This window comes from Nycticebus coucang, chromosome 4 (genome assembly GCF_027406575.1).
Source record: "Nycticebus coucang isolate mNycCou1 chromosome 4, mNycCou1.pri, whole genome shotgun sequence".
Classification (NCBI taxonomy): Eukaryota; Metazoa; Chordata; class Mammalia; order Primates; family Lorisidae; genus Nycticebus; species Nycticebus coucang.
Window position 1 is genome coordinate 24951115 of NC_069783.1, and position 21967 is coordinate 24973081.

The following is a 21967-nucleotide window of genomic DNA, read 5'->3' on the forward strand; positions in this document are numbered from 1 at the left end:
AGATGGCGGGGCGGGGCCAGTGCGGGTCACGTGACACCCGGCCCGGAAGCGCTCGAGTCGGATACCCGGGTTGACCGGTTTGGTAGCTGCGGGCTCCAGGGAGTACCTGCGGCCTCCGTGATGGCCTGGACCAAGTACCAGTTGTTCCTGGCCGGGCTCATGCTGGTCACCGGCTCCATCAACACGCTGTCAGCAAAGTGAGTCTGGGCCTGGCGGGGAGGAGGCTCTGCTGGGCCTGCGGTCGCTGGCGACCCCGCTCACCTTCTCGGTCATCCCCCTTCTCCGCTTTGCTTTCCTGACTTCACCCGCTCTCTCAGTCCCTTCGGTTTGCACGTTTTATGACTACCCAAGGGGTGCAGGGCCTGGGAAATGTGGAGCGGGGCCGTACCCCAGGCTGGGGGATGCGAGCCCACGCATTGATTTGCTGTCACCCCCTTGTCTCGGTGCCTCAGTTTCTTCATCCTTTTTTTTTTTTTTTTGTAGAGACAGAGTCTCACTTTATGGCCCTCGGTAGAGTGCCCTGGCCTCACACAGCTCACAGCAACCTCCAGCTCCTGGGCTTAAGCGATTCTCTTGTCTCAGCCTCCCAAGTAGCTGGGACTACAGGCGCCCACCACAACGCCTGGCTGTTCTTTGGTTGCAGTTTGGCCGGGGCCGGGTTTGAACCCGCCACCCTCGGTATATGGGGCCTGCGCCTTACCGACTGAGCCACAGGCGCCGCCCAGTTTCTTCATCCTTAAACGGAGAGTTGGAAGCGTTCCTGTCTGCCACTCTTCCAATCCCGGCATCAGAACCTGAGCACCCCACTCCAGGAGCTGAGGATCAGCGAGGGGGCCCCTGTTCTGTGCACACGAGCTACAGTAGTGGTGATCAGTGATCGTGAAAAGGGTATAAGGTAGCGAAGAGGATGCCCTATGGGCCTGTCATGGAGGAGGGGTTAGAGCACACCTTAAAGTTTAGGTGGGATTTCTAAGTGGAGGAAGACTGTGAACACGGGAACCATGGATTGTAACCAGCACCAAATGCCTAGGCTGGATTTCATCCCATGATCAGAGAAGTGCTTTTGAGCTGGGGAATGCCCTGATGAAAGTGATATGATTGAAAAAGAAAAATGCAAGGTGATTAATCTGGTGATCCACAGGAAGTGTCTTAGTGTAGGGAAAATTGCTCCAAGGCTGCTGCTGCACAGCAGTTCCCCTAGAGAGGAACTGGGAGGTGGTAATGAGGAAGGAACAGGTGGCAGAGACCAGATGCAGAATGAAGCAACAAGGCCTGACCCACCACAGAGTCAAGAGACAAGGATCACTCCTGGTTTCTGGCTGGGAGGGGAGAAAAGAAGGGTCATTAACCCAGACAGGGAGGATTGGTGTGCATTTCAGCCCTAAGGTATGGGGGTGAGACAGTAAGGACAGTCCCCAGGGCAGTCATGAGGCTGAGGGAAGGGGCATAGCTTCCTCTCTGTCATGGGCAGGGCTGCAGCTCCTCGTGGCAGCTTTGCCTGTTTCTCTGCCCCATCTCAAGGCAGGAACTTCCTGCCCCTTCTGCTCACTTTCTAAGAGCTCCAGTGCCCAGAGCCTGGCTCTGGTCTGATTGCAAGGTACACATGGACAACAGCAGGCAGTGGCTATCTTCCAGTTAGATCTCACTTCCACCTAGGCCCTGCCAGGCTCCAGACAGTGGTTCTCAACCTTCCTAATGCCGCAACCCTTTAATGCAGTTCCTGTGGGTCGTGACCCACAGGTTAAGAACTGCTGCTCCAGACAAAGGTAGAGTTAGTACAATGACTCCAACAGAAGAGTCAGATCCCTGGGTTTTCTGACAGGCACCACACTTTGAGAAACTGGGAAACTTTTGAGGAGAGCAATCATTTATTACTCATTTCTGAGAATTTATATCCAGAAAATTATATTTAGCATTCTCCATCGTGATGTGAGAAGGGCCTCAGCAGAGAGGTCTGAGAAAGAAGTATCAGTTTAATTCATCAGACATGTACATGTATAAGGTAACTACAGCATATGAAGGAAGGGGACAAAAGTGAACAAGAGAAGGGCCTTTCCTTTTTTTTTTTTCTTTTCGAGACAGAGCCTCAAGCTGTCACCCTGGGTAGAGTGCCGTGGCATCACAGGCTCACAGCAAACTCCAACTCCTGAGCTCAAGTGATTCTCCTGCCTTCACCACCCAAGTAGCTGGGACTACAGGCACCCGCCACAACAGCCATCTTTTTTGGTGTTGTTGCAGCTGTCATTGTTTGGTGGGTCAGGCTGGGGGTGGGGGGCCTGAACCTGCCATCTCAGGTGTATGTGGCTGGTGCCTTAGCCGCTTGAGCCACAGGCACTGAGCCATCCCTTTTCTTTTCTTTTCTGTTTGTTTTTTTTTTCTGAGACAGAATCTCACTCTCTTGCCCCAGGTAGAGTGCCATGGCATCAGCCAGCTCACAGCAACCTCGAACTCCTGGGTTCAAGTGATCTTCCTGCCTCAGCCTTCCAAGTAGCTGGGACTATAGGTGCACATGCCATCCCTGGCTAATTTTTTTTTTAAATTTATTTTTAGAGACAGAGTCTCACTTTATGGCCCTCAGTAGAGTGCCGTGGCATCACAGCTTACAGCAACCTCCAGCTCTTGGGCTTAGGTGATTCTCTTGCCTCAGCCTCCAGAGTAGCTGGGATTATAGGGGCCCACCACAACAACCGGCTATTTTTTGTTGCAGTTTGGCCAGGGCCAGGTTCAAATCCGCCACCCTTGGGGCCAGCGCCCTACTCACCGAGCCACAGGCACCGCCCAGTTTTTCTGTTTTTAGCAGAGACAGGATCTCATTTTGTTCAATTTATTCTTGAACTCCTGACCTCAACTGATCCTCCTGCCTTAGCCTCCCAGAGTGGCAGGATTACAGGTGTGAGCCACCATATTGGGCCAGGTCCCTTCCTTTGAGATGTTTAGAATCTGAGGTGGAGGAACCAGATGTGTAAACATGGTAGCCACAGTATCCTCCCTTCCCCAGACAGAGGAAAGAGTCAGTGGAACCCTGAGTGGAGCCCACGTGTTTCTCCAGTTCACCTTTGGTCAGCTGCTTGTGGAGAGCTGAGGGCTCACATCTTAGGATCTGGCACAACAGAACAAGTCTTTCATTCTGTCTGTCACACCAGGCAAGGCCTTGGTCAGGTGCGTACAGAGCAGCTGTAAGTTTGCCAAGGCTGCTGTCCCTGAGAAGAGTCCAGATTGCCAGTTACTAGTAGGGTAAACTGTGCTGATTTCAACTCCTTCTTAAAAAGCTCAGGTAACAAGCCAGGAAAACTTCAATCCCAGGAGGCATTGCCCTTGGAGGCTGCCTGGGCATCATGAAAGAGGCTCCCAGGTGGGAGACCTAATCTTTGGTCTTGTCCTCTGCCCGACAGTGGGTAGGGGCCACTTAGAACCCTCCTATCCCAATGAACCCCAGAGTTGGAGCCTGAACAGTGTTTTAAGGCCCAACTATGAGGACACACTCAGAGAACATGGGAAAGCAGCCTTGTACACCTTGAATGAAGTTTATATTCAGAATCTGACCTGGAGTAGTTTTTGCCCGGTACAGACAGACATGTGCTCAGCAGCATAACCAGCTAATACACAGAACACCTGCCTACCATGTGCCAGGCCCTACTCTGGCCGCCTTTCACGTGTGAACTCAGAGAATTCTCACAGCCTCCCATTCAGGCAGATACACTCACGACCCCTGGAGAGGGAAACTGAGGCACAAAAAGATTAAATTACTTGCCCAAGTTCAGCTACCAAGTAGCAGAGTTTATAGTTACACCAACACGATCTGGCTCAAAAATCCGTGCTGTTGACCACCCATGGAAGATGAGACAGGGTACTTCTCCAGTCATTTGGGGGATGTTTAGACTTGCTAGAAACATACCAATCATCCAGTCTAATCTCTACTCCATTTATAGGGGAGGCTTCAAGAGACGTTTCTTTTTTTTTGTGGAGACAGAGTTTCACTTTATGGCCCTTGGTAGAGTGCCATGGCATCATACAGCTCACAGCAACCTCCAACTCCTGGGCTTAAGCGATTCTTCTGCCTCAGCCTCCCGAGTAGCTGGGACTACAGGCGCCCGCCACAACGCCCGGCTATTTTTTGGTTGCAGTTCAGCCAGGGATGGGTTTGAACCCGCCACGCTCGGTATATGGGGCCGGCGCCTTACTGACTGAGCCACAGGTGCCACCCCAAGAGACGTTTCTTTTTGTGATTCAACTGGTTGGTGTCAGAATGGGACCCAGAACTCAGGCTTCAGGACTTTAGTCCAGTCCTATTTTTTTTTTTTTTTTTTTTTGTTGCAGCCATCATTGTTGTTTGGCCGGCCCGGGCTGGATTCAAACCCGCCAGCTCAGGTGTATATGGCTGGTGCCCTAGCCACTTGAGCCATAGGCACCGAGCCCCAGTCTTATTCTTTTACAACTGTGGTACACCGATGTTCCTCCTCCTTGGGAATGTCCTCTCACATCTTCCCAGACAGGACAGACAAGCCTGTGTCCGGGAAGTTGTAATCCTGGAAGCAGTGTCTCCCTGCCAGGGCTCAGGGTACCCTCCCTCTATGGCTGGGCAGCAAGCCTCTTGGCCCTGGAGATCCTGCTGTCATCATCCTACATGTCCTAGACCCAGAGGCTGTTCAAGGTTCACACTGAGAGCCTATGATAGCCTCTTACAGTTTGTTGGCCTATAAAAGAGCATGACATTTCCCTCCCCAGGTTCCTGGGATAAGGAAGTGCGTGTGAGCACGTGCTGCCTGCTGTGCTGGGGCTACAGGCCAGCTTTCCTCTCTGCCCACTCAGTAGGTTTTGGAAGCCGGCAGGAAGACTGCCATCAATCAGGTTAGCCCTGTGGTCTTGGGTGCCTGGATCTTGAAAGAGAGGACCTCCCTGTGAAGTGGCTGCTTCTCTTTCTGTGGCTATTTTCTTACCTCCTTGTCAGTACCTTGTATCAGTCATTTCTTGGAGACCATTTCTGTCTGCCTAAGCCAGTGCGCATCTGTCCATAGGGGGATTCCCATTTAGAAGGCCCATTCTCCTGAATCCATCTGAGGTTCTGCATCTAAAGAGCTAGGTCAATTAGACTAAATAAGGCTGAGCTCCCCTCCTCAGTTCTTTAGGCTGTGGGGCCCTCTGAGCTATAGATATGTGCCCATCCTCTCTCCACCCCTGCACCAGGGACACTGCCAGGGAAGTGGCAGGAAACCTGGGGCCAGTAGACCTCTATTAGAGAAGAGGCTGTCACTGTCCTTTCTGTGCCAGCTCCAACTTTTTGCCCTTGGCAGCTGTCCCCACCCCTGCGTTTCATGAACTGGCGTGGGATAATTGCTTCAAAGGGGCTGAGGAAATCTTAAATCAGGAGGGCAATGTAGTAGCGTGGGAAGAGCATGAGGCTTGGGAGCTGCAGGATTAGATGAGCCATTGGGCCTCTCTGAGCCTCAGTTTCCTCATCTGTAAAATGAACTTGACACTGTGCCCTGCCTTCCTCCTAAACACAGTAGAATCTTCTGAGGAAAGTTTTCTAATTGATAAGAGAAGAGAGGGCCCATAATCATCACCACATATGCCAGCACCACCCACTGACACCCAGAGAGTAGAGAGGGCCTGGCCCTGCCGTAGGTCCCATGGCAGGAGAAAGAAGCTGACTCACTGGGCTTGATAAGCTGGGGATGTAAGAGGAAATGGCAGAGATTCTGCGGAAATGGACACACAGCTAATTAGCCAGCCACTTCCTCAGTCTCTGCCCGCCACCCCTGGCCCACACATGGACATGCACACCTCCCAGAATGTGGAACTGTGAGTTTGGCCCAGGCCATGCTAGGAGTAACTCAACACCCAGCAAGGGGAGCCCACTCTCCCCCCTGCCTGCCTGTCAGGGCTCAGGGAACTCTAAAAGGAGGCAGCCCCCAGCAGAGGCACTTCCTCATGGGCCTCAGTCTGTTCCTGCTAGCGCCTCACAGGCCTCCTGCCATGGAGGTCAGGGCTTTTTCCCAGACCTAGTGTCTACAGAGAATGGAGGCTGATCTGCATGGCTGACCCTCCTCACCGCAGCCAGGGCAGCAGGAAGACTCTGGAGTAAGAAGGCCAGTGGAGAACTTCAAAGTGTCCTGGGTACTAGCCCTGTCTCAGCATCTGATGAGTCCTGTGTCCCTGAAGCCTTCTCTGACTCCTAGGTTCCTTACCTGTCAAATAGGGAGTTCATTGAGATGATGGGCAAGTTTCTTCTAGTCTGGCATCATGGCTCTTCTACTTCAGCAACATGGCTCTGTGAAACCACAGGGACAGTAGCCGGAGGCCCCTTAGCACCTCTGCCTCAGACAGCAAGGCAGGTTCCAGATGCTCTCCCAGAAGCTGGAGGAGAGCTGGGGCTGTGCTGGCCCTGCACAGGGAGACAGCCCCTGCTCAAAGAGAGGATGAGGGAGAAGGGACAGAAAATGACTTTCTGTCATTTATTACTCTTGACAACTCATTGGTGTTGTTGGCATGATTATCCCTATAACTTGCTCAGCCTGTGCAACTCAAAACTCTGGGCTTCCCCTGTACTCTGCTGCATTTTCTGAGTGCAGGTTCAACCAGGGTTTTGCCCTGGGTCTACCTATTGCTGAATGTATGGGCCTAAACAGCTCTGTCCACCCCCAGCCTTGGAGAGTGGCTATAAAGTAAGGATCCCTGGGAAGCTTAAATGGGACCACTCCCATGAAGTGCTCACCACAGGCTTGGCACCAAATCAGTGCTCAGTGAATTGAACATTTTAAAAAACGTGTTTGTGGGGGCAGCGCCTGTGGCTCAGTGGCTAGGGTGCCGGCCCCATATACCATATACCTACCAAGTGGCTAGGTGGGCTCAAACCCGGCCCCGCCTAAACTGTAACAAAAACATAGCCAGGCGTTGTGGCGGGCACCTGTAGTCCCAGCTACTCTGGAGGCTGAGGCAAGAGAATTGCCTAAGCCCAGGAGTTGGAGGTTGCTGTGAGCTGTGACACTACAGCACTCTACTGAGGGTGATAAAGTGAGGCTCTGTCTCTAAAAAAAAATAATAATAAATATGAAGGAAAAAGAAACATGTTTGTAAATCACTGACAGACAACAATGTGTTACCCCACCTTAGGGGTCATTGCTGTCAACCTCAGATAAACTGGGGCTGGATTTGGAGTGGGGTCCCTCTGAGCCAGCACAATGAACTGAAGTCTGTCTTCAGGCCAGGATGAGAAACCTGACTTTCTGCCTGAAGGTACCTGCAAGCTTCTGGGGCTGGGCAGGGCAGCCTGTACTGCTGACACCCAATCTTTTGGCTTGTGAGCCTGCCCCAGGCCCTCAGATACAAAAAGATTACATTTCCCCAGCCAGGATCACCGCCAGCCAGGCTTGTCCAGGCAGATCTACCTCTGAAAAAAGCAAAGACATCCTTTGTTAGGGAAGGATGCTCAGCACCAGCCCTGAACCCAGGTCCCCAGAAGTGCCCCTACCCTGGGGAGGGGTGCCCAGGGGTTTCCCCTTCCCCTGCCACTCAGCCTGTTCCACCAGCAGGGACACCTCAGACCCAGGTGGGAAGTAGGACTGCTGGACTGCAGGCCTACTGGCTAGGGGGGGTCTGGAAGTCTCATTTGTTCAACAAAAATGTTTGACCTTCTGTATAGTAATGTGCTAGAAACAAGGCACTGAGAGATGTAGAAAGAGCTGGATACTGATGACAGTGAACATGGAACCAGAATGTGTGTTGTCATTAATATAAGCCGCACAGGCAGTAGCCTATGGTACACTCAGGGTGGTGGCACCTCTGGAGAGACTTCCTGAGCCTGCCAGCCTATGGTCTAGGTGTGGCACCAGGGTGCAGAAGTGGCTTCTATACCTATCACACCCCCTCCAGAAACAAAAAAAAAATCCTTGCCTTAGGCTTGTGGTCACCCTCCATGGACTGGGCAGCATGTCCCTTGTCCCTCCTTGAAGAGCCCAGGCACCAGCTCTGACCTGCTCGCTTGCTTATGTCATTTGGGTCCACACCATTGGTGAGGCTTGACCTCTTCTCTCCCTCACTTTTCTTGTTTTGCTCAACTGCCTCACTCAGGCCTTCTTAGAGGGCTTTTTCTGCAAAAGCAAGCCTGGCTCCCAGAGCAGGTTGCCCGGGTGGGCCTTACATTGGTCTGTGTCCACACCTGCATCCATGTCCTGCCCTGCCCTGCCCAGAGTCCAAGAGCCAGCACGAGCATTAGATGAGCCAGAAATGTGACCCCAGAGAGCAGGTGGCTTCTGTACTTGTAGCAGGGGCTTCCTCTGCCCCTTTGATACTACCACTGGTCACAGACTGGTCCAAAGCCATGTGAGGCTCCAGGTTTCTCTCTGCCTTCTAACCAGTCCTGTCTGAACTTTTTCTTTCAACTGTCCTTTGCCCCCACCAGTCCCAGCAACCACATGCCCTCCTAACTGCTCCTCTTTCTCCACATCTTAGGAGCAGGGTCTCTTCTGTGGGGTAGTCTGCCAGGGCCCTGTTTTCTTCACTTGCCCTGGGATATGTTCAGTCTCAAAGTAGATGTGGTCCCTCCCTCAGGTCTGCAGTACCTGCACAGTTGACAGGAACCCCATCACCACTAAGCCAGCCCCCCCCCCCCACTGCCAATTCTGCTCCCTAGCTGCGTGGCAAACCCAGACCCTAACTGTGGCACAGGCAGTGGTGTGTGCTCCATTGCCCTGTCAGGGAGCCCAGGAACTCAGGGGCTCCCCTGCCCTTTGGGAGTAGATGCTTGTCACCAAGGTGATCTCTGGGTCTGTATTAACTTGAGTCAGCACATGACATGACTGGTGCAATTGAAGCTGTGTCAGCTATCCAGGGGTGTCCAACACAAGGGAGGGGCCACATCTCACCACTTGTGGTCTAGGCCAGATCACACGCTCTTGGCACTGGGCCTCAGTCCCCCAGAGTATCTTCACAGGTCAGCAGACAGGGGAGTGAAAGGTTAGGAAAGGCTGGGGCTCTTTCACCAGGTGATGAGAAGATTCAGAAGAAGGTTGAAAAGTCCCCTAAAATCTGAAAAGCTTTCAGTGAAAGATTAGACCAGACTCCAGAGACATAATTAAGCCCAGCAAAAATGAAATTCAGGAGAGGGAGTTTTCCTGCACAGATGGCAGACAATTCAGAGTGATTGGTGGGTAAGCTACCCAAAGCACTGTGCCACAAAGGATCCTGGGCTTATGTCTGGACTCGGTGGGGTGGTGTGTCATAGTCAGTCATTGCCATCTGCCAGGGCTGACTGGGAGGTCACACCACAAGAGCACTGTGTTTGCCACCTGCTTGAGAATCAGTGTTAGAACCATCTTCCAGGGCGGCGCCTGTGGCTCAGTTGGTAGGGTGCCGGCCCCATATACCGAGGGTGGCGGGTTCTAAACCTGGCCCCGGCCAAACTGCAACCAAAAAATAGCCGGGCATTGTGGAGGGCGCCTGTAGTCCCAGCTGCTCGGGAGGCTGAGGCAGGAGAATCGCTTAAGCCCAGGAGTTGGAGGTTGCTGTGAGTTGTGTGAGGCCACGGCACTCTACTGCGGGCCAAAAGTCTCTTTTGTAGAGACTCTGTCTCTACAAAAAAAAAAAAAAGAACCATCTTCCAAACCGTTCTGGTCCTTTGAAAATGATCAGATAGACATTTTCAGGCCCAAATATTACTGTAGACCAGAGGCTCTTGATATTTTTTGTGCCTTGGATCCCTTTGACAGTCTGGTGTAGCCTGTGGACCTCTTCTTAGAGTAATGTTTTAAATGGGCAGCACCTGTGGCTCAGTGGGTAGGGTGCTGGCCCCATATACCGAGGGTGGTGGGTTCAAACCCGGCCCCTGCCAAACTGCAACGAAAAAAATAGCCAGGTATTGTAGTGGGCGCCTGTAGTCCCAGCTACTTGGGAGGCTGAGGCAAGAGAATCGCCGAAGCCCAGGAGTTGGAGGTTGCTGTGAGCTGTGATGCCAGGGCACTCTACCGAGGGTGACAAAGTGAGACTCTGTCTCTACAAAAAAAAAAGTAATGTTTTAAAATATGTAGGTTAAAGGATTATAAACGAAGCCAATTAAATTGAAATAAAGTTATCAAACATTTGAAAAGTAAATTTATGATATAGTTTTATTTTATTTTAGTTGCAGTTTTTGGCCAAGGTCAGGTTTGAACCTGCCACCTCCGGTGTATGGGCTCTGTGCCCTACTCCTTGAGCCATAGGTGCTGCCCTATGATATAGTTTTATGTATATATGCTTTTTTTTTTTTTTTTTTTTTTTTTTTGAGACAGAGTCTCACTATGTTGCCTTTGATAGAGTGCCGTGACATCACAGCAACTTCAGACTCTTGGGCTTAAGCTATTCTCTTGCCTCAGCCTCCTGAGTATCTGGAACTACAGGCACCTACCACAGCACCCGGCTATTTTTTTGTTGCAATTGTCATTGTTGTTTAGCAAGCCCAGGCTGAGTTCTAACCCACCAACTCCAGTGTATGTGGCTGGTGCCCTGGCCTCTGAGCTACTGGCACTGAGCCTATATATGCTTTTTAATGCATTAAATTATAAAAAGTGGGTCTAATTACTATAATTTTCATAAGTGAAAAGAATAAATGATACTTTGTGACATATACAGTGATTCTAATGTGATAATAAGAATATCCATGATTTCCATGGCGTTGCAAAGGCACAGGCTCTGCACTCCCACTTTCGTAATTTATGCCAGGCCAAAACTCCCTGCTGTGCAGGCCAGGTGCAGCTCATGCCTGTAATCCTAGCACTCTAGGAGGTTACCGCCAGGGGATGGCTTGAGGTCAGGAGTTGGAAACCAACCTGAGCAAGAGTAAGACCCCATATCTACTAAACATGGAAAAATTAGCCAGGTGTGGTGGTGGGCTCCTGTAGTCCCAGCTACCCAGGAGGCTGAGGCAAGAGGATCACTTGAGCCCATGAGTTTGACATTGCTGTGAGCTAGACTGAAGCCACAGCACTCTAGCCTAGGCAATAGAATAAAGGTCTGTTTAAAAAAAAAAAAAATCCTTGCTGTGAAGATTGTCCCCTTTGCCAAGTCACCCAAGTTGGAGCCTCTTAGCATTGAGAGGAGTGAGACTTACCACTAGCACCAGGACAGGATTGAGAGCCTTGCTGTGCTGCCAGGGTCTGACTTTCCTTCTCTCTCTGCTGCAGGTGGGCAGACAACTTTGTAGCTGAGGGCTGTGGAGGGAGCAAGGAACACAGCTTCCAGCATCCTTTCCTCCAGGTATCTGTCTCTGTCCCCCGCCCCCCACCTCCTGTCTCATAGGCCTCATCCACCGTGAGGCTGGGCTGCTTCCTGACCTCAGGGTACAGCCTTCCTTTACTCACTAGAGCTACCCCTCCCAGAACAGAAGCCAGGGTCTGGAAGTGGGCAAAGGGCACAGTCCTCTGCAAGAGGCCTGGTAAGTGGTCATGTCCTCACCACATCTAAGTCAGGATACATGGAAAATATCAACCTCAGTGGCAAAAGCCTGCTTTCCTTCTATTGGGAGCCTAGCCCCACCTAGGACAGGACAGACACCAAAAACGGAAGTTATCCTACTTGTAGGACTGGGAATCAGGAGACTCAAATGTTAGCCCCAGCTCTGCCACCGACTTGCTTCATGGCTTTACATGTCTGAACCTCTCCAGGCCTCAGTTTCTCCACCTGCAGCTTGACTAGCGATTGGCCTGGATCAGTGGTTTTCAGACAAGGCTCTACACAGCCTTGGGGGTTCATCAAGATGTTTCGGGGGCTTTGGGGAGACCCAGGAAGCAGTCTGTGGCCTCCTGTGGCAGCTCTGCCTTTGTCTGTTTTACATGATGGGGTTCTAGGTAAGCTCTTATTTGAAGAAAGTTTGAACTTTAACAAAAATGTGTTAAAGGCCACGCAAGGTGGCTCATGCCTGTGATCCTAGCACTCTGGGAGGCTGAGACAGGTGGATTGTCTCATTTTAGGACACTAGCCTGAGCAAAAGTGACACACCATCTCTACTGAAAATAGAAAAATTGAGGCAAGAGGATCACTTAAGCCCAAAAGTTGGAGGTTGCTATGAGCTATGATGCTACCACACTCTACCCAGGGCAATAGCTTGAGACTCTGTCTCAAAAAAAAAAAAAAGAAAAAAGTGTGTTGAGGGTGGCACCTGTGGCTCAGTTGTTAAGGCGCCGGCCCCATATACCGAGGGTGGCGGGTTCAGACCCGGCCCCGGCCAAACTGCAACCAAAAAATAGCCGGGCGTTGTGGCGGGCGCCTGTAGTCCCAGCTACTCGGGAGTCTGAGGCAAGAGAATCGCTTAAGCCCAGGAGTTGGAGGTTGCTGTGAGCTGTGTGAGGCCATGGCACTCTACTGAGGGCCATAAAGTGAGACTCTGTCTCTTAGAAAAAAAAAGAAGGGTGGCGCCTGTGGCTCAGTCAGTAAGGCGCCGGCCCCATATACCGAGGGTGGCGGGTTCAAACCCAGCCCCGGCCAAATTGCAACCAAAAAAAAAAAAATAGCCGGGCGTTGTGGCGGGCACCTGTAGTCCCAGCTGCTGGGGAGGCTGAGGCAAGAGAATCGCTTAAGGAGTTGGAGGTTGCTGTGAGCTGTGTGAGGCCACGGCACTCTACAGAGGGCCATAAAGTGAGACTCTGTCTCTTAGAAAAAAAAAAAAAAGAAAAGAAAAAAGTGTGTTGAAGATGATCCCTGAGGTACCTTCCAGATCTGAAGTCTTCGGGTTCTTGTCCCCGCAGGCAGTGGGCATGTTCCTTGGAGAGTTCTCCTGCCTGGCTGCCTTCTACCTCCTCCGGTGCAGAGCTGCAGGGCAATCAGACTCCAGCGTGGACCCCCAACAGCCCTTCAACCCCCTTCTTTTCCTACCCCCAGCCCTCTGTGACATGACAGGGACCAGCCTCATGTATGTGGGTAAGTAGCCAATCCATGCTGAGAAGGACTCAGGGCCAGGATGTGGGAGGAGCCCTGGTGAAACAACCTCCCGACTACTGACCTTCACCTCACCCTGCCACTGTCCTCCAGACTACACACACACACACACACACACACACACACACACACATACACACACAGAGAGCTGGGGTTGATTAAGCACCTACTGTGTGCTTGGCATGCCTCCAGCTCCAAGGACCCCTAGTGACCAACAGCATTTGCCTTTATGAGCTAACGATCATGCATCTTTCCTTTCTTAGCTCTGAACATGACCAGTGCCTCCAGTTTCCAGATGCTGCGGGGCGCAGTGATCATATTCACAGGCCTGTTCTCTGTGGCCTTCCTGGGCCGGAGGCTGGTGCTGAGCCAGTGGCTGGGCATCTTAGCCACCATCGCGGGGCTGGTGGTTGTGGGCCTGGCCGACCTCCTGAGCAAGCATGACGATCAGCACAAGCTCAGTGAAGTGATCACAGGTGTGACTGGGTGTGGGGACCAGAGCTGCCCTGTCCTCTCCCAACCCCCAGGGTCCTAGCACAGAGTCATTCCCCAGACTTGTGCAAGCTCCTCCATATGCCAGGCCCTATGTGAGGCTATGCACCTGCTCTCTGGGAAAGACTGAAAAGGTATGTGGCTGCTCCAAGAAAGAGTGGCAAATGGTGCCAGGGTTATTTTGTTGTATGGTACTACGTATAGATTCAGGCATAGAAACTGATGGATTTGAGAATAGAAGGAATGGATGCTTACTGAGTATTACCAAGTACCCAGCCTGGTGCTGAGCACTATGTATTCATTATTGTAGTGACCCTCACAGTTCCTAAAGGGAATCAGCCCATTTTACAGAGAAATGACTATCCTGAGTTATTCAGAGCCAGAGTTAACCCAGGAATGTCTTATTTCAAAGCTTGTTGCTTCTTAAAAGACCTGCTTACCCGAGGGGCAGCTCTCAGGCCCAGGCAGGCCTCTGCACCTTCTGGAGCCTCAGCCCTGACTTACTGGCCTTCCTCTCAGAGCCCAACGGATCAGTCACAGGCAGTGGTGACTGTGCCTGTGAACCATATACAGCCTTGCAAAGGTCGAAACTGGTGTGTTCTGTCCCCCTGGCCGTGCTGTCCTGGTTCTTGGCCCCAGTGCATCTCTGGCTTCACCTGGATCCTCCTTCCACCCAGGGGACCTACTGATCATCATGGCCCAGATCATCGTCTCCGTCCAGATGGTGCTAGAGGAGAAATTCGTCTACAAACACAATGTCCACCCGCTACGGGCAGTCGGCACTGAGGGTGGGTGTGGGCACAGGAGCCTGGGAACAAAGAGCTGGGGGGTGGCATGTGGAGTGAACTGCACACATGGAGCATGGGGTGAGGTGCTGGGGGCCCCTGGGAGGGAGGCCCCTCCTGCCCTCATGCCATCCTCCTTCACTGGGTAAGTGTTCACAAATCCTCTTACACCTGCTGTACTAGGAGAAGGTGAAGGTTGAAGATGAAGGTGAATGAGAGGTAAGCCCACTTCCAAGGAGGTGACCAGCAAGAAAAAAGGCCGAGCAGTGTGTTTGGTTTTAGACCACTCGTGCTCAATGATGTCTCACTTGCCAAGCTTATCTGAGTCTCAAGGGGCAAGGAAGGTGACATTCTAGCAGCAGATTTCAACAGGCAAGAGGGGGAGCAGGGAACTCCAGACAGAGCAAAGGAATGGGGAACTGGATGTGAATTTGGAAACCAGTGATGAATAATTTGGGTGCAATATGGGCTTAATGCTGGGGGAATTACATAGGTTAGACTCAGATCATGGAGAACCTTGACATCAGGCACGTGGAGAGACTTTACATGACAGGCAGGCAGGAACCGGTGAAGGTTTTTAAGCAGAGAGGTAACTATCAAAACTATGCTTTAAAAATTCAAGGTTAGCAAGATGGATCAGAGCTGTGCTCCCAAAGAACCGTCTATGGGTTAGCGCCTGTCTAGAAGCAGTTCATGCCTACACCTGTGAGCTGAGGAGCTCACAGCAGAATGTGAACCAGCTAAGTCACTAACTCCTGAGCCCAAGAGCATCCTGTTTTTTTCTCATTTCTATTTCCCAGCAAGACTCTATGAATTAAACAGTGCATAGGCTGGGCACAGTGCCTCACACCTGTAATTCTAGCACTCTGGGAGGCTGAGGTGGGTGGATTGCCTGAGCTCATGGATTCAAGACCAGCCTGAGCCAGAGACCCCATCTCTAAAAATAGCAGGGTGTTGTGGTGGGTGCCTGTAGCCCCAGCTACTTGGGAGGCTGAGGCAAGAGGATCACTTGAGCCCAGGAGTTTGAGGTTGCTGTGAGCTATGATGCTACAGCACTCTACCCCAGGATGACAAAGTGAAACTCTTGTCTTTAAAAAAAAAAAAAAGAAAAGAAAAGAAACAGTGCATTAACTTATATTCTGGTGCAAACTCCTTGTCATATAGACCAGTAACACACTGAATTAGAGAGCTCTGTTCATCCACATTTGTAAAAGCAATGCAGTGAGTTGCAGCTAACAATCCTTTTTTTTTTTTTTTTTTTTATTGAGATGGAGTCTCATTTTGTCACCCTCGGTAGAGTGCTGTGGTGTCATAGCTCACAGCAACCTCAAACTCTTAGGCTCAAGCAATTCTCTTGCCTCATCCTCCCAAGTAGTTGGGACTATAGGCACCCACCACAACACCTGCTATTTTTTGTTTGTTTCTTTAGCAGGCTTGGGCTGGGTTCAAACCCACCAGCCCCAGAGCTGAGCTATGGGCGCCCCCCTGCAATCCTTTTTTAAATGTCAGAGCACTGTACATGTGTAAGGGTGAGTGTGTGTATGCATCCCTGTTCACATGGGTACAGGGGTACAATATAAAATGTATGTCTTGGGCGGCACCCGTAGCTCAGTGGGTAGGGCACCAGCCACATACAGCAAGGCTGGCGGGATCAAATCTGGCCTGGGCCAGCTAAAACAACAATGGTGGGCAGTGCCTACGGCTCAAAGGAATAGGGCGCCAGCCCCATAAACCAGAGGTGGCGGGTTCAAAGCCAGCCCCTGCTAAATAAAACTGCAAAATAAAAAATAAATAAAACAACAATGGCAACAAAAAAAATAGCTGTGCATTATGGCAGGCGCCTATAATCCTCGCTACTTGGGAGGCTGAGGCAGGAGAATCACTTGAGCCCAGGAGTTGGAGGTTGCTGTGAGCTGTGACGCCATAGCACTCAACCCAGGGTGACAGCTTGAGACTCTGTCTCAAAAAAATAATAATAATAAAATTGGGGCGGCGCCTGTGGCTCAGTGGGTAGGGCGCCGGCCCCATATACCAAAGGTGGCGGTTTCAAACCCGGCCCTGGCTGAACTGCAACCAAAAAATACCTGGGTGTTGTGGCAGGCGCCTGTAGTCCCAGCTGCTCGGGAGGCTGAGGCAAGAGAATCGCCTAAGCCCAGGAGTTGGAGGTTGCTGTGAGCCGTGTGAGGCCACGGCACTCTACCGAGGGCCATAAAGTGAGACTCTGTCTCTACAAAAAAAAAAAAAAAAAATTAATAATAATAATAAAATGTATGTTTTATTCATGATTGGTTCTAAAAGTGGAGAAGGGGCAGCTGGAGCCCATTTAGGCCAGGGGGTGGGTCTCTGATAAGAGGCTGAGGGAGGGATTCTAAGAGCAGGCCGTGGACCTGAAAGGAGAAAGCTAACGTGAGGGCCACTGGGAGGTAGGGCCTGAAGGAGACAGAGCTGGTGGGACAGCCTGGGAGTCTGTGGCAGGAAGGAGAACTTGACTGCTTCCTCCATCCCTCCTAGGCCTCTTTGGCTTCGTGATCCTCTCCCTGCTGCTGGTGCCCATGTACTTCATTCCTGCCGGCTCCTTCAGTGGAAACCCTCGGGGGACGCTGGAGGACGCCCTGGACGCCTTCTGCCAGGTGGGCCGGCAACCGCTTATCATCCTGGCGCTGCTGGGCAACATCACCAGCATCTCCTTCTTCAACTTTGCCGGCATCAGTGTCACCAAGGAGCTGAGCGCCACCACACGCATGGTGCTGGACAGCTTGCGTACCGTCGTCATCTGGGCGCTGAGCCTAGCACTGGGCTGGGAGGCCTTCCACGCGCTGCAGATCCTTGGCTTCCTCATCCTCCTGATGGGCACCGCCCTCTACAATGGGCTGCACCGCCCACTGCTGGCCCGCCTGTCCCGGGGCCGGCCCCTGGCAGAGGAGGGTGAGCAGGAGGGTCTACTGGGTGGCAACCGGACCTCCATCAACGATGCCAGCTGAACCTCCCTTGAGGCTCCTGCTGCCTCCTGGGTACTCCTTCACCCTGAGACTGAGACCACACAGGCTGTGGGCCTCCAGCACCCTGTCCCTACAGACCCCCAGAGTAGCTCCTGCCACAGAAGAGGACATGACACCCAAGTCCTCTTTTCTGGAAACTCTATGCAGAGTGGAGTTACCCAGCCCCCACAGGCCTCTGAGCCCCTCCTTCAGCATTAACACTAAATCATGAAGTTGAATTTCAGGAATTAACAACTCTAGTATTTCTGGATCATAAACTAGGTTATTATAATAGATTACCTAGTTTTTGAGGCATAAGCTAGATTTGGTTCTCTGAAGAAGTCAGTGAACAAGTTTAAATGGGAACTAAATACTGTATTTTCTAAAACTTGTAAGATATTCCCTAACCCTGTCTGGAATCGTGAGTTTCAGCCCAGACTCTCACACAAATTCAAGAGTCTGCCCCCTAGCATGTCACCTAGTTGGCCTGTGCCTTGCTGTTACCCTCTGGAAAGTGTTGGCGCTGTGGCCTTTGGTCCCTCTGGCTTCAACATCCCCTGGCCTATAATCATGACCAGCCTGAGGAAAGAGGAGCGGCCCATTTACCAGAGTCCCTTCATGGCACCTCCCCCTGGTGCCTGTTTGGTGTCTTTGCTCACACCTCCCATCCCCACCCCCAGAAGGCCTCCTGACCCTGGATTGATGACTAAGAGAGTTCTAGCCCTTGGTAATTGTTCTGTGAACTGTTTACCTTTTTTTTATATATATATAGAAACAGTTTCACTTTCGCCCTCAATAGAGTACCTGGTGTCACAGCTAACAGCAACCTCCAACTCCTAGGCTTAGGCAATTCTCTTGCCTCAGCCTCCCGAGTAGCTGGGACTACAGGTGTCTACCACAATGCCTGGCTATTTTTTTGTTGCAGTTTGGCCAGGGCCAGGTTTGAACCCGCCACCCTCGGTATATAGGGCTGGCACCGTTTACTTTCATTTTTAAAGAGAAAGAAACTAAGGCCCAAACATGTAAGTTGTTTGGCAAGAGGGGTCTCTTGGTCAGTTCTGACCCAGGACTTCAGGGAGGCCCAAGCAGTGCAGCCACCTGATGCTGAAGCAGACTGGGACCCAGAGCACATCTGGGGCTCAATCCCACCCCCAGCATCCTGCCTGCATGGGGAAACCTGGGGATAATGGACGCAGCAGGATTCGACTGTTTGGAGTAATGCCAGTACCCTAGGTCTTGTGCCCAGTGCTCAACTTAAATTCTTATAACAGCCTTCAGAGGTGGATGCAGATGAAGAAACTGCAGCTCAGAGAAGGTGAAGAGACTTCCTCCTGAGCCAGTATTCCAACCTAGATTTGCCTGACTGCAGACCTCTGACCCACCGGCCATATGGGCCTCTGTAGGGTCTTCAGGAAGGGTTTCCTAAGGCAGGTCCAGGAGCCTCAGGTACTGTCATCCTCCCAGTAACCCTACGCAGAAGAGAAGAGAGCGTAGGACCCCAGGGAGCTGAGCAGCTCTCAGTTGCAAGAGGTGGCGTGCAGCCTCAAGCCATTTTCCGGGGCAGCTCAGTCATAAACAAAGCACCTAATGCCTTCCTTAAAATAGCCTTTGAGCAAAGGGAGCCTTTGACGAGCAAAGCCATCATATGGGATTCCAACAGGTTTTTAATGGGTGGGGTTTTTTTGGTAGGGGTTGGGGTCCATTCTACCAGCTCTGAGATCCAAGGGTCCCTGAGCTTCTCTGGGTGTTTGTCATGGGAAGAAGCAAACACAGTGAGGGTGGTGGAGACTACAGCTGCCTTGGTGTTGCAGACTTTCATTTTTAATAAAAGAAAAGGAAAATTGGCAGTATTAGGCTTTTTAAAAAAGAGAAGGGGCACAAGAGGATGCCTGGGGGTAGAGTCTAAAATGTTGGAATGGAAAAGCTCTGATGTATAAAAGCTTGCAAATCACCTAGTTCTCCATTGTTCCATGAAGAAACTAAATGCTAGGAAAGAAAAGTTCACACAGCAAGGATGGGTGGCTCTGTCTGTTTCTCTTCATTGAGTTCTTACTCATTTTCTCTCCAGTTTCTTTAGCAATTGATTACTTTTGGTCAGGGTACAGTCATTACCACATAACAATGTTTGATTAATGACAGACTGCTTATATGACAGGGGTCTCATAAGATTGTTTATAATGGAGCTGAAAGACTATCATCCAGTGACATTTTTTTTTTTTTTAAGAGAGTCTTCACTCTGGGTGGCGCCTGTGGCTCAAAGGAGTAGGGCACCAGCCCCATATACCAGAGGTGGTGGGTTCAAACCCAGCCCTGGCCAAAAACTGTAAAAAAAAAAGAGAGAGAGAGAGTCTCACTCTGTTGCCCCAGGCTGGAGTGTCATAGCTTACAGCAACCTCAAACTCCTGGGTTTAAGCAGTGTTCTTGCCTCAGCCTTCCGAGTAGCTGAGACTACAGGTATGTGCTAGTTGGTTTTTCTATTTTTAGTAAAAACAGGGTCTCACTCTTGTTCAGGCTGGTCTTGAACTCCTGAACTCAAGCAACCTATGGGCTTCAGCCTCCCAGAGTGCTAGAATTACAGGCATGAGACACCTAGCCCAGCCGACCCAGTGACATCTTATGGATCCTGACTCTGTGACCCTATGTGGGCCTACCTGTGTGGGTATGGGTCTTAGTTTTTAACAAAAAAAGTTTAAGAAGTAAAAAATTTTAAATGGGGTGGCACCTGTGGCTCAAAGGAGTAGGGTGCCGGCCCCCATATACTAGAGGTGGCGGGTTCAAACACAGCCCCGGCCAAAAAGTATAAGAAAAAAAAATTTTTTTTTTTTTTTTTGTTTTTGGCTGGGGCTGGGTTTGAACCCAGCACCTCCAGCATATGGGACCGGCGCCCTACCCCTTGAGCCACAGGCGCCGCCCAAGAAAAAAAAAATTTTTTAATGAGAAAAAAACTCAGAATAAGGATATGAGAAAAGAAAATATTTGTGTGCAGCTGTACAATGTATTTTAAGCTAAGTGTTATTACCGAGAGTCAAAAGGTTTTAAAACATTGAAAAGTTTATAAAGTAAAAAGTTACAGTAAACTAAAGTTAAATTATTATTAAAGAAAAAACTTTTTATAAATTGAGTGTAGTCTAAGTATACAGTTGTTTATAGTCTACAGTAGTGTACAGCAACCGCCTAGACCTTCACATTCACTCACCACTCACTCATTGACTCACCCAGAGAATCTTCTAGTCTTAAAAATGTCATACTATAGTTTTACTGTACCTTTTTTATGTTTAGATACACAAATATTTACCATTGTGCTGCGGTTGCTTACAGTATTCAGTACAGTCGAGCAACAGGTCATACTCTACAGCCGAGTGTGTAGTGAGCTCTGCCCTCCACATTTGTGTAAGTGTACTCTAATGTTCAGGCAATGAAATTTCCTAACAAGGCACTTCTCAATGTTAAACAACACATGACTGATAAATAAGGGTTATATTATAATTTCAAAGTTACTGGGGTACTTGGAAAACTTTTTTCTTTTTTTTGAGACAACCTCACTCTGTCGCCCTGGCTAGAGTGCCATGGTGTCATCGTAACTCACAGCAACTTTAAACTCTTGGGCTTGAGCAATCCTCAGGCTCAGTCTCCCGAGTAGTTAGGACTGCAGGCGTGCACCACTATGCCCAGGTAATTTTTCTATTTTTGGTAGAGACGGGTCTTGCTCTTGCTCAGTCTGGTCTCAAACTCCTGACCTCAAGCAGTCCACCCACCTCAGCCTCTCAGAGTGCTAGGATTACAAGTGTGAGCCATGGCGCCTGTCCTGGAAAGCTGTTTTATAATTGGGAAATTGATTCAGAGAAGTGGGGGGAGGGGATAGTAGCCTAGGGATAAAATACCACTTTAGCCAGCAGAGACATGTTCCAAGTAGAATTTTCCAGACATTTGTTCTAAACTTGATGAGACAAATTATGTTTATAAATGTTTGGGATTTGGCCAGAGGACAATGAGTTCACTGTGAGGTTGATTCGGGACATAGAGAAAACTGCTGAGGGTACGTGAGGGCAGTATGGGAGCTGGGGAGGAGAAGCCTGGGTAAGTGTCAATAGCGCATCCAAAAACAGAAACAGTAGGGTTTTTTGTTTGTTTTTTTGGAGACAGTCTCAAGCTGTCACCCTGGATAGAGTGCTATGGCATCCATAGCTCACAGCAACCTCAAACTCTTAGGCTTAAATGATCCTCTTGCCGGGCGGCGCCTGTGGCTCAGTGAGTAGGGCGCCAGCCCCATATGCCGAGGGTGGCGGGTTCAAGCCTGGCCCCGGCCAAACTGCAACCAAAAAATAGCCGGGCGTTGCGGCGGGCGCCTGTGGTCCCAGCTGCTCGGGAGGCTGAGGCAGGAGAATCGCGTAAGCCCAAGAGTTGGAGGTTGCTGTGAGCCGTGTGACGCCACGGCACTCTACCCGAGGGCGGTACAGTGAGACTCTGTCTCTACAAAAAAAAAAAAAAAAAAATGATCCTCTTGCCTCAGTTTTTTTTATTTTTAGTAGAGACAGGGTCTCCCTTTTGCTGAGGCTGGTCTGGAACTCATGAGCTCAAGCAATCCACCTGCCTCGGCCTCCCACAATGCAGAAAGAGTAGTTTTAACAGAGCCATAGGCTATGGCAGTGTCTGCAACTCTCAATTCCCACAGCACTCTGCTGGGCTCCTTGCAAGGCATTTGTGTTTTTCCTAGTTCTGCAGGGATTTTTAAACAGTTATTCATGTATTCTGTTTCCACAGCACCCCGCACTGCCTTTTCTGTGCTAAGTCGGGGCTCTGGACCTC

General features: G+C 50.6%; 1 protein-coding gene across 2 annotated transcripts; it reads left to right on the forward strand.

Annotated features, from left to right (window-relative positions):
• Window positions 1–44: 44 nt before the first annotated feature.
• On the forward strand, window positions 45–19965 carry SLC35F6 (solute carrier family 35 member F6). Of its 2 annotated transcripts, XM_053588350.1 has the most exons (6): window positions 45–197; window positions 11157–11229; window positions 12717–12888; window positions 13170–13382; window positions 14076–14186; window positions 16695–19965. In XM_053588350.1, exons 1-6 carry the CDS (start codon window positions 121–123, stop codon window positions 17162–17164), a joined length of 1116 nt encoding a protein of 371 aa, XP_053444325.1. In that variant the 5' UTR covers window positions 45–120; the 3' UTR covers window positions 17165–19965. The 2 variants fall into 2 exon arrangements, with proteins under 2 accessions (XP_053444325.1, XP_053444326.1); XM_053588351.1 differs by lacking the exons at window positions 45–197; window positions 11157–11229 and adding an exon at window positions 11257–11819.
• The last annotated feature ends 2002 nt before the right edge of the window (window positions 19966–21967 follow it).

What these genes read in the sequence shown, in the direction of transcription:
- SLC35F6 (XM_053588350.1), top strand. Translation starts at nt 121, where the DNA reads ATGGCCTGGACCAAGTACCAGTTGTTCCTGGCCGGGCTCATGCTGGTC. An exon ending in GACCAGCCTCATGTATGTGG is followed by an intron (nt 12,889 to 13,169) that starts GTAAGTAGCCAA and finishes TTCCTTTCTTAG; the next exon opens with CTCTGAACATGACCAGTGCC. An exon ending in GCTCAGTGAAGTGATCACAG is followed by an intron (nt 13,383 to 14,075) that starts GTGTGACTGGGT and finishes CCTTCCACCCAG; the next exon opens with GGGACCTACTGATCATCATG.